The sequence below is a fragment of the Salvelinus alpinus genome, chromosome 17 (genome assembly GCF_045679555.1).
Source record: "Salvelinus alpinus chromosome 17, SLU_Salpinus.1, whole genome shotgun sequence".
Classification (NCBI taxonomy): domain Eukaryota; kingdom Metazoa; phylum Chordata; class Actinopteri; order Salmoniformes; family Salmonidae; genus Salvelinus; species Salvelinus alpinus.
Window position 1 is genome coordinate 54,757,739 of NC_092102.1, and position 12,290 is coordinate 54,770,028.

At 45.2% G+C, this 12,290-nt stretch overlaps 1 protein-coding gene across 1 annotated transcript in view; it reads left to right on the forward strand.

Moving 5' to 3' along the window:
* The window catches only part of LOC139543173 (plasma membrane calcium-transporting ATPase 3-like), a 153,717-nt gene that overhangs the window by 126,839 nt on the left and 14,588 nt on the right, over positions 1-12,290 (forward strand). The window contains exons 22-25 of the mRNA XM_071349429.1: positions 3,236-3,427; positions 3,939-4,152; positions 4,737-4,948; positions 7,548-7,655. Of these exons, the coding sequence (XP_071205530.1) occupies positions 3,236-3,427; positions 3,939-4,152; positions 4,737-4,948; positions 7,548-7,655 (726 nt within the window). The remainder of the gene's footprint in view (positions 1-3,235; positions 3,428-3,938; positions 4,153-4,736; positions 4,949-7,547; positions 7,656-12,290) is intronic.

Consider the following 12,290-nt stretch of genomic DNA (forward strand, 5'->3'; position numbering starts at 1 on the left):
ATTAAACCATACCTCTTCTCTCTCCAGGATATAGATGGTATTAAACCATACCTCTTCTCTCTGCAGGATATAGACGGTATTGAACAATACCTCTTCTCTCTCCAGGTTATAGATGGTATTAAACCATACCTCTTCTCTCTCCAGGATATAGATGGTATTAAACCATACCTCTTCTCTCTCCAGGATATAGATGGTATTAAACCATACCTCTTCTCTCTCCAGGATATAGATGGTATTAAACCATACCTCTTCTCTCTCCAGGATATAGATGGTATTAAACCATACCTCTTCTCTCTCCAGGATATAGACGGTATTAAACCATACCTCTTCTCTCTCCAGGATATAGATGGTATTAAACCATACCTCTTCTCTCTCCAGGATATAGATGGTATTAAACCATACCTCTTCTCTCTCCAGGATATAGATGGTATTAAACCATACCTCTTCTCTCTCCAGGATATAGATGGTATTAAACCATACCTCTTCTCTCTCCAGGATATAGATGGTATTAAACCATACCTCTTCTCTCTCCAGGATATAGATGGTATTAAACCATACCTCTTCTCTCTCCAGGATATAGATGGTATTAAACCATACCTCTTCTCTCTCCAGGATATAGATGGTATTAAACCATACCTCTTCTCTCTCCAGGATATAGACGGTATTAAACCATACCTCTTCTCTCTCCAGGATATAGACGGTATTAAACCATACCTCTTCTCTCTCCAGGATATAGACGGTATTAAACCATACCTCTTCTCTCTCCAGGATATAGACGGTATTAAACCATACCTCTTCTCTCTCCAGGATATAGACGGTATTAAACCATACCTCTTCTCTCTCCAGGATATAGATGGTATTAAACCATACCTCTTCTCTCTCTGCAGGGTATAGATGGTATTAAACCATACCTCTTCTCTCTCCAGGATATAGACGGTATTAAACCATAGCTCTTCTCTCTCCAGGATATAGACGGTATTAAACCATACCTCTTCTCTCTCCAGGATATAGATGGTATTAAACCATACCTCTTCTCTCTCCATGATATAGACGGTTTTAAACCATACCTCTTCTCTCTCCAGGATATAGATGGTATTAAACCATACCTCTTCTCTCTCCAGGATATAGATGGTATTAAACCATACCTCTTCTCTCTCCAGGATATAGATGGTATTAAACCATACCTCTTCTCTCTCCAGGATATAGATGGTATTAAACCATACCTCTTCTCTCTCTGCAGGGTATAGATGGTATTAAACCATACCTCTTCTCTCTCTGCAGGGTATAGATGGTATTAAACCATACCTCTTCTCTCTCCAGGATATAGACGGTATTAAACCATACCTCTTCTCTCTCCAGGATATAGACGGTATTAAACCATACCTCTTCTCTCTCTCCAGGATATAGATGGTATTAAACCATACCTCTTCTCTCTGCAGGATATAGATGGTATTAAACCATACCTCTTCTCTCTCCAGGATATAGATGGTATTAAACCATACCTCTTCTCTCTCCAGGATATAGACGGTATTAAACCATACCTCTTCTCTCTCCAGGATATAGATGGTATTAAACCATACCTCTTCTCTCTCCAGGATATAGACGGTATTAAACCATACCTCTTCTCTCTCCAGGATATAGACGGTATTAAACCATACCTCTTCTCTCTCCAGGATATAGACGGTATTAAACCATACCTCTTCTCTCTCCAGGATATAGACGGTATTAAACCATACCTCTTCTCTCTCCAGGATATAGACGGTATTAAACCATACCTCTTCTCTCTCCAGGATATAGACGGTATTAAACCATACCTCTTCTCTCTCCAGGATATAGACGGTATTAAACCATACCTCTTCTCTCTCCAGGATATAGATGGTATTAAACCATACCTCTTCTCTCTCCAGGATATAGATGGTATTAAACCATACCTCTTCTCTCTCCAGGATATAGATGGTATTAAACCATACCTCTTCTCTCTCCAGTATATAGATGGTATTAAACCATACCTCTTCTCTCTCCAGGATATAGATGGTATTAAACCATACCTCTTCTCTCTCCAGGATATAGATGGTATTAAACCATACCTCTTCTCTCTCCAGGATATAGATGGTATTAAACCATACCTCTTCTCTCTCTGCAGGGTATAGATGGTATTAAACCATACCTCTTCTCTCTCCAGGATATAGACGGTATTAAACAATACCTCTTCTCTCTCCAGGATATAGATGGTATTAAACAATACCTCTTCTATCTCCAGGATATAGATGGTATTAAACCATACCTCTTCTCTCTCCAGGATATAGATGTTATTAAACCATACCTCTTCTCTCTCCAGGATATAGACGGTATTAAACCATACCTCTTCTCTCTCCAGGATATAGATGGTATTAAACCATACCTCTTCTCTCTCCAGGATATAGATGGTATTAAACCATACCTCTTCTATCTCCAGGATATAGATGGTATTAAACCATACCTCTTCTCTCTCCAGGATATAGATGGTATTAAACCATACCTCTTCTCTCTCCAGGATATAGATGGTATTAAACCATACCTCTTCTCTCTCCAGGATATAGACGGTATTAAACCATACCTCTTCTCTCTCCAGGATATAGATGGTATTAAACCATACCTCTTCTCTCTCCAGGATATAGATGGTATTAAACCATACCTCTTCTCTCTCCAGGATATAGATGGTATTAAACCATACCTCTTCTCTCTCCAGGATATAGATGGTATTAAACCATACCTCTTCTCTCTCCAGGATATAGATGGTATTAAACCATACCTCTTCTCTCTCCAGGATATAGACGGTATTAAACCATACCTCTTCTCTCTCCAGGATATAGATGGTATTAAACCATACCTCTTCTCTCTCCAGGATATAGATGGTATTAAACCATACCTCTTCTCTCTCCAGGATATAGACGGTATTAAACCATACCTCTTCTCTCTCCAGGATATAGATGGTATTAAACCATACCTCTTCTCCCTCCAGGATATAGATGGTATTAAACCATACCTCTTCTCTCTCCAGGATATAGATGGTATTAAACCATACCTCTTCTCTCTCCATGATATAGACGGTTTTAAACCATACCTCTTCACTCTCCAGGATATAGATGGTATTAAACCATACCTCTTCTCTCTCCAGGATATAGATGGTATTAAACCATACCTCTTCTCTCTCCAGGATTTAGATGGTATTAAAACATACCTCTTCTCTCTGCAGGGTATAGCCGGTACAGACGTGGCCAAGGAGGCGTCTGACATCATATTAACGGACGATAACTTCAGTAGCATAGTGAAGGCTGTGATGTGGGGGAGGAATGTCTACGACAGCATCTCCAAGTTCCTCCAGTTCCAGCTGACTGTCAACGTGGTGGCTGTCATAGTGGCCTTCACTGGGGCCTGCATCACACAGGTAACAAACACACAGCTGACTGTCAACGTGGTGGCTGTCATAGTGGCCTTCACTGGGGCCTGCATCACACAGGTAACAAACACACACAGCTGACTGTCAACATGGTGGCTGTCATAGTGGCCTTCACTGGGGCCTGCATCACACAGGTAACAAACACACAGCTGACTGTCAACGTGGTGGCTGTCATAGTGGCCTTCACTGGGGCCTGCATCACACAGGTAACAAACACACAGCTGACTGTCAACGTGGTGGCTGTCATAGTGGCCTTCACTGGGGCCTGCATCACACAGGTAACAAACACACAGCTGACTGTCAACGTGGTGGCTGTCATAGTGGCCTTCACTGGGGCCTGCATCACACAGGTAACAAACACACACAGCTGACTGTCAACATGGTGGCTGTCATAGTGGCCTTCACTGGGGCCTGCATCACACAGGTATCACATGCACACACTCAACATTGTGAGTTTCAACAGTGGCTTTTCACACGTTCTCCCCCCCCCCCCCCCCAGGACTCTCCTCTGAAAGCAGTCCAGATGTTATGGGTTAACCTCATCATGGATACCTTCGCCTCTCTTGCCCTAGCAACAGAACCCCCCACAGAGTCCCTGTTGCTACGTAAACCCTACGGCCGCAACAACCCTCTCATCTCCTTGACGATGTTGAAGAACATTCTGGGTCACGGAGTCTACCAGCTCATCATCATCTTTAGTCTCCTGTTTATAGGTACACACACACACGCACGCACGCACGCACGCACGCACACACACACACACACACACACACACACACACACACACACACTCCTATTTCTTCCTATACATTACTTTCCTTCTCCTCCCTGTCCTCATTCATCTTCTTGCCTCCACTTCTCTTTTCCTTAAGAACTTAAGAATTCTTTGACAGTTTATCTCTCCTCTTCCCTCCTCTTCCCTTCCTCTCCTCTCCTCCTCTCCTCTCTTCCTCTCCTTTCCTCTCCCCCTCATCCTCCCCTTTCCTCTCTCCTCTTCCTCCCTCCTCTCCTCTTCCTCTCTCCTCTCTCCTTTCCTCTTCTCTTCCCTCTTCTCTCTCTCCTTCCCTCTTTTCTCCTCCCTCCTCTTCCTTCCTCTCCCCCTCATCCTCCCCTTTCCTCTCTCCTCTTCCTCCCTCCTCTCCTCTTCCTCTCTCCTCTCTCCTCTCCTCTTCTCTTCCCTCTTTTCTCCTCCCTCCTCTCCTCTTCCTCTCTCCTCTTCTCTTCCCTCTTCTCTCCTCTCCTCTTCCTCTCTCCTCTTCTCTTCCCTCTTCTCTCCTCCCCCTCCTCTCTCCTTTAGGAGAGCGTATCTTTAACATAGACAGTGGTCGTAACGCTCCGCTCCACTCCCCTCCGTCAGAACACTACACCATCATTTTCAACACCTTCGTCCTCATGCAGCTCTTTAATGAGATCAACGCCAGGAAGATCCACGGAGAACGCAACGTCTTCGACGGAATCTTCTCTAACCCCATCTTCTGTTCCATAGTGTTCGGGACCTTAGTTATCCAGGTAGGACACATGCACGGACACATGCACGGACACATGCACGGACACACGCACGGACGGACACACGGACACACGCAAGGACACACGCAAGGACACACGCACGGACACACATGCACGGACGGACGCACGGACACACGCACGGACACACGCACGGACACACGCACGGACACACGCACGGACACACATGCACGGACGGACGCACGGACACACGCACGGACACACGCACGGACACACGCACGGACACACGCACGGACACACGCAAGGACACACGCACGGACGGACACACGCACGGACACACGCACGGACGGACACACGCACGGACACACGCACGCACGGACACACGCACGCACGGACACACGCACGCACGGACACACGCACGGACACACGCACGGACACACACATGCTAACACACACACGCACACGCACGCACGCAAGCACGCACGCACACATGCAAACACACACACGCACACACACACACACACACACACATACACTGCCATGTTAGTCATTGTACATGTGTTATTTAATGTTCAGCTGTGATAGTAATGTTATCGAGGTGGTGATCGTCTAGTGGAGGGGGGAGGGGGACAAGCCATTTAGCTGTGATAGTAATTATGGTACGCTACAGTATATATACAAAAGTACGTGGACACGGCTATTTCAGGCACACCCGTTGCTGACAGGTGTATACAATCAAGCACACAGCCATGCAATCTCCACAGACAAACATTGTCAGAAGAATGGCCTGTACTGAAGAGCTCAGTGAACTTCGACGTGGCACCGTCATAGAATGACACCTTTCCACCAAGCCAGTTCTGCTAGAGCTGCCCAACTGTAAGTGCTGTTATTGTGAAGTGGAAGCTGCCCGGGCCAACTGTACGTGCTGTTATTGTGAAGTGGAAGGTGCCCGGGCCAACTGTAAGTGCTGTTATTGTGAAGTGGAAGCTGCCCGGGCCAACTGTAAGTGCTGTTATTGTGAAGTGGAAGGTGCCCGGGCCAACTGTAAGTGCTGTTATTGTGAAGTGGAAGCTGCCCGGGCCAACTGTAAGTGCTGTTATTGTGAAGTGGAAGCTGCCCGGGCCAACTGTAAGTGCTGTTATTGTGAAGTGGAAGGTGCCCGGGCCAACTGTAAGTGCTGTTATTGTGAAGTGGAAGCTGCCCGGGCCAACTGTAAGTGCTGTTATTGTGAAGTGGAAGCTGCCCGGGCCAACTGTAAGTGCTGTTATTGTGAAGTGGAAGCTGCCCGGGCCAACTGTAAGTGCTGTTATTGTGAAGTGGAAGCTGCCCGGGCCAACTGTAAGTGCTGTTATTGTGAAGTGGAAGGTGCCCGGGCCAACTGTAAGTGCTGTTATTGTGAAGTGGAAGGTGCCCGGGCCAACTGTAAGTGCTGTTATTGTGAAGTGGAAGGTGCCCGGGCCAACTGTAAGTGCTGTTATTGTGAAGTGGAAGCTGCCCGGGCCAACTGTAAGTGCTGTTATTGTGAAGTGGAAGGTGCCCGGGCCAACTGTAAGTGCTGTTATTGTGAAGTGGAAGCTGCCCGGGCCAACTGTAAGTGCTGTTATTGTGAAGTGGAAGGCCACACAAGCTAAAATAACAGGACCACCAAGTGCTGAAGCGCGGGAAAATCATCTGTCCTCGGTACCGAGTTCCAAACCACCTCTGGAAGCAACATCAGCACAAGAACTGTTCGTTGGGAGCTTCATAGAATGGGTTTCCATGGCTGAGCAGCCGCACACAAGCCTTAGATCACTATGCGTAATGACAACTGTCGGCTGGAGTGGTGTAAAGCTCGCCGCCATTGGACTCTGGAGCAGTAGAAACACGTTCTCTGGAGTGGTGAATCACGCTTCACCATCTGGCAGTCTGACGGACAAATCTGGGTTTGGCGGATGCCAGGAGAACTCTACCTGCCCCAATGCATAGTGCCAACTGTAAAGTTTGGTGGAGGAGGAATAATTGGCTGTTTTTCATGGTTCAGGCCCCTTAGTTCCAGTGAAGGGAAATCTTAATGCTACAGCATACAATGACATTCTAGATGATTCTGTGCTTCCAACTTTGTGGCAACAGTTTGGGGAAGGCCCTCTCCTGTTTCAGCATGACAATGCCCCCCTCGCACAAAGCGAGGTCCATACAGAAATGTTTTGTCGAGATTGGTGTGGAAAAACTTGACTGGCCTGCACAGAGCCCTGACCTCAACCCCATCAGACACCTTTGGGTTGAATTGGAATGCCGACTGCGAGCCAGACCTAATCGCCCAACATCAGTGCCTGACCTCACTAATGCTCTTGTGGCTGAATGGAAGCAAGTCCCCACAGCAATGTTCCAACATCTAGTGGGAAGCCTTCCCAGAAGAGTGGAGGCTGTTATAGCAGCAAAGGGGGGGACCAACTCCATATTAATGACTTCCCAGAAGAGTGGAGGCTGTTATAGCAGCAAAGTGGGGGACCAACTCCATATTAATGACTTCCCAGAAGAGTGGAGGCTGTTATAGCAGCAAAGGGGGGACCAACTCCATATTAATGCCGATGATTCTGGAATGAGATGTTGGACGAGCAGGTGTCCACATCCGGTTGGTCATGTGGTGTATGTTTATGTGCCCTAGGTGGTGATCGTCCAATGGGGAGGCAAGCCATTCAGCTGTGCTCCTCTCAGCGTGGAACAGTGGCTCTGGTGTCTGTTCGTTGGAGTGGGAGAATTACTCTGGGGACAGGTCAGTGTGTTAGTGATGCCTCAGCTTTAGGACCTAACTGTATCTGGTGTCTGTTCGTTGGAGTGGGAGAATTACTCTGGGGACAGGTCAGTGCGTTAGTGATGCCTGGGTCAGCTGTTTGCTAACATCCGCAACCACCTGACTATAGGTCATGTGATAAAGTCCAAATCTGGGGCCCGCACCCAACCCTAACCCGCTAGTATAGAAAATGCGCTGTAGAGTCATAGATAGAGGAACATCTTTTTTTTTGACAGGCCTTTTAGATAGGCCTGTGTTTCGGCTTATAATTTCCAAACATTTTGGTAGGCTATTTGTTTGTCCACTTATTTATAATTAGATACATGCAGGTTCTCTTCTGTCATTGGTTGTCGCACGAGAAAACTCAATAAACCGTTGCTCACCGGAATAAATGGCATAAAAAACATCTACAGTATGAATGCTTTCCTCTATCTCTGCTTCTCTCGCGCAGCAAAGACGTTTAGGGACCAATGAGAAAATACAATAACCCCCAAAGACAACAGTCGCAGAATTGCGTTGCTAAACTTCTAAATGACATCAGTTTGACCGGTTTTAAGAAAAGTCAAACGACTCAACATGTTTTTGATAAGATTTCAGTTTGGATGCAAATTTTATGGGATTGAAATTCTGTCAGCTTTTATGATGCTGATAAAAACAGCACCTTTATGGACGGTCCCTAACTGTGGTTGAAATTCTGTCAGCTTTTATGATGCTGATAAAACAGCACCTTTATGGACGGTCCCTAACTGTGGTTTAAATACTGTCAGTTTTTATTATGCTGATAAAAACAGCACCTTTATGGACGGTCCCTAACTGTGGTTGAAATTCTGTCAGCTTTTATGATGCTGATAAAGATGGCACCTTTACAGACGGTCCCTAACTGGGCATTCATTCTCTCAAGCTACTGAAAGAAATACATCATATTTCTCCTCTCCTGTTCCCGAGTTAAAAATGTATATTTGGTGTATCATTTTACTACAAGAAATGCTTAATTCTGCAGGAGTTCGTACTATATTAGCCCATGTGAGAGGTTATTAACCAACAGTCCACGTCCAGATTTCATTTAGGCTAGCATTCCGTTGAACTATAGAGTTCCCTTGCCATTTTGAAGTTCCCGTCTTGTGACTGTTGAATTTGTATAGCGCCTCACATCATCACACTTAATATACCCGGCACTGCTCTCATCCTCATTTAACACTTCACCCAATATTTCCCAAACATTACTTTCCTTTTTCCAGAACGTTACTTTTCCCAAACATTACTTTTCCCTCCCTTCTCTTTATATTCATTTATATACATTTTTCTTATTGAATTCATCTCTGACATTTTCCTTTTTGCCTCGGTGGATCGTCGTTAACTTTTTCTGCCCAAGTTCCCAAAAGCATTTGGCACTACTGTTAGGACCTAAAGCTGAGGATAACACCAGTTACAGTTAGAACCTAAAGCTGAGGCTACACTAACACCAGTTACAGTTAGGATCTAAAGCTGAGGATAACACCAGATACAGTTAGGTTCTAAAGCTGAGGATAACACCAGATACAGTTAGGTCCTAAAGCTGAGGATACACTAACACCAGATACAGTTAGGACCTAAAGCTGAGGATAACACCAGGTACAGTTAGGACCTAAAGCTGAGGATAACACCAGGTACAGTTAGGACCTAAAGCTGAGGCTACACTAACACCAGATACAGTTAGGACCTAAAGCTGAGGCTACACTAACACCAGATACAGTTAGGTCCTAAAGCTGAGGATAACACCAGATACAGTTAGGACCTAAAGCTGAGGATACACTAACACCAGCTACAGTTAGGACCTAAAGCTGAGGATAACACCAGTTACAGTTAGGTCCTAAAGCTGAGGATAACACCAGATACAGTTAGGACCTAAAGCTGAGGATAACACCAGGTACAGTTAGGACCTAAAGCTGAGGATAACACTAACACCAGGTACAGTTAGGACCTAAAGCTGAGGATAACACCAGATACAGTTAGGACCTAAAGCTGAGGCTACACTAACACCAGATACAGTTAGGACCTAAAGCTGAGGATAACACCAGATACAGTTAGGTCCTAAAGCTGAGGATAACACCAGATACAGTTAGGACCTAAAGCTGAGGCTACACTAACACCAGATACAGTTAGGACCTAAAGCTGAGACTACACTAACACCAGATACAGTTAGGTCCTAAAGCTAAGGATAACACCAGTTACAGTTAGGACCTAAAGCTGAGGATAACACCAGATACAGTTAGGACCTAAAGCTGAGGCTACACTAACACCAGATACAGTTAGGTCCTAAAGCTAAGGATAACACCAGTTACAGTTAGGTCCTAAAGCTGAGGATAACACCAGATACAGTTAGGCCCTAAAGCTGAGGCTACACTAACACCAGTGACAGTTAGGACCTAAAGCTGAGGCTACACTAACACCAGTTACAGTTAGGACCTAAAGCTGAGGATAACACCAGATACAGTTAGGCCCTAAAGCTGAGGCTACACTAACACCAGTGACAGTTAGGACCTAAAGCTGAGGATAACACCAGTTACAGTTAGGACCTAAAGCTGAGGCTACACTAACACCAGATACAGTTAGGCCCTAAAGCTGAGGCTACACTAACACCAGTGACAGTTAGGACCTAAAGCTGAGGATAACACCAGATACAGTTAGGACCTAAAGCTGAGGCTACACTAACACCAGATACAGTTAGGACCTAAAGCTGAGGATAACACCAGATACAGTTAGGTCCTAAAGCTGAGGCTACACTAACACCAGATACAGTTAGGACCTAAAGCTGAGGATAACACCAGATACAGTTAGGACCTAAAGCTGAGGCTACACTAACACCAGATACAGTTAGGACCTAAAGCTGAGGCTACACTAACACCAGGTACAGTTAGGACCTAAAGCTGAGGATAACACCAGATACAGTTAGGACCTAAAGCTGAGGCTACACTAACACCAGATACAGTTAGGACCTAAAGCTGAGGATAACACCAGATACAGTTAGGACCTAAAGCTGAGGCTACACTAACACCAGATACAGTTAGGACCTAAAGCTGAGGATAACACCAGATACAGTTAGGACCTAAAGCTGAGGATAACACCAGATACAGTTAGGACCTAAAGCTGAGGATAACACCAGATACAGTTAGGACCTAAAGCTGAGGCTACACTAACACCAGATACAGTTAGGACCTAAAGCTGAGGATAACACCAGATACAGTTAGGACCTAAAGCTGAGGATAACACCAGATACAGTTAGGACCTAAAGCTGAGGATAACACCAGATACAGTTAGGTCCTAAAGCTGAGGATAACACCAGATACAGTTAGGACCTAAAGCTGAGGATACACTAACACCAGATACAGTTAGGTCCTAAAGCTGAGGATAACACCAGATACAGTTAGGACCTAAAGCTGAGGATACACTAACACCAGATACAGTTAGGACCTAAAGCTGAGGATAACACCAGATACAGTTAGGTCCTAAAGCTGAGGATAACACCAGATACAGTTAGGACCTAAAGCTGAGGATACACTAACACCAGATACAGTTAGGTCCTAAAGCTGAGGATAACACCAGATACAGTTAGGACCTAAAGCTGAGGATAACACCAGATACAGTTAGGTCCTAAAGCTGAGGATAACACCAGATACAGTTAGGACCTAAAGCTGAGGCTACACTAACACCAGATACAGTTAGGTCCTAAAGCTAAGGATAACACCAGTTACAGTTAGGACCTAAAGCTGAGACTACACTAACACCAGATACAGTTAGGACCTAAAGCTGAGGATAACACCAGATACAGTTAGGACCTAAAGCTGAGGATAACACCAGATACAGTTAGGTCCTAAAGCTGAGGATAACACCAGATACAGTTAGGACCTAAAGCTGAGGCTACACTAACACCAGATACAGTTAGGACCTAAAGCTGAGGATAACACCAGATACAGTTAGGACCTAAAGCTGAGGCTACACTAACACCAGATACAGTTAGGACCTAAAGCTGAGGATAACACCAGGTACAGTTAGGACCTAAAGCTGAGGATAACACCAGATACAGTTAGGTCCTAAAGCTGAGGCTACACTAACACCAGATACAGTTAGGACCTAAAGCTGAGGATAACACCAGATACAGTTAGGACCTAAAGCTGAGGATAACACCAGATACAGTTAGGTCCTAAAGCTGAGGATAACACCAGATACAGTTAGGACCTAAAGCTGAGGATAACACCAGATACAGTTAGGACCTAAAGCTGAGGATAACACCAGATACAGTTAGGACCTAAAGCTGAGGATAACACCAGATACAGTTAGGACCTAAAGCTGAGGATAACACCAGATACAGTTAGGTCCTAAAGCTGAGGATAACACCAGATACAGTTAGGTCCTAAAGCTGAGGATAACACCAGATACAGTTAGGACCTAAAGCTGAGGATAACACCAGATACAGTTAGGTCCTAAAGCTGAGGATAACACCAGATACAGTTAGGTCCTAAAGCTGAGGATAACACCAGTTACAGTTAGGACCTAAAGCTGAGGCTACACTAACACCAGATACAGTTAGGTCCTAAAGCTGAGGATAACACCAGATACAGTTAGGACCTAAAGCTGAGA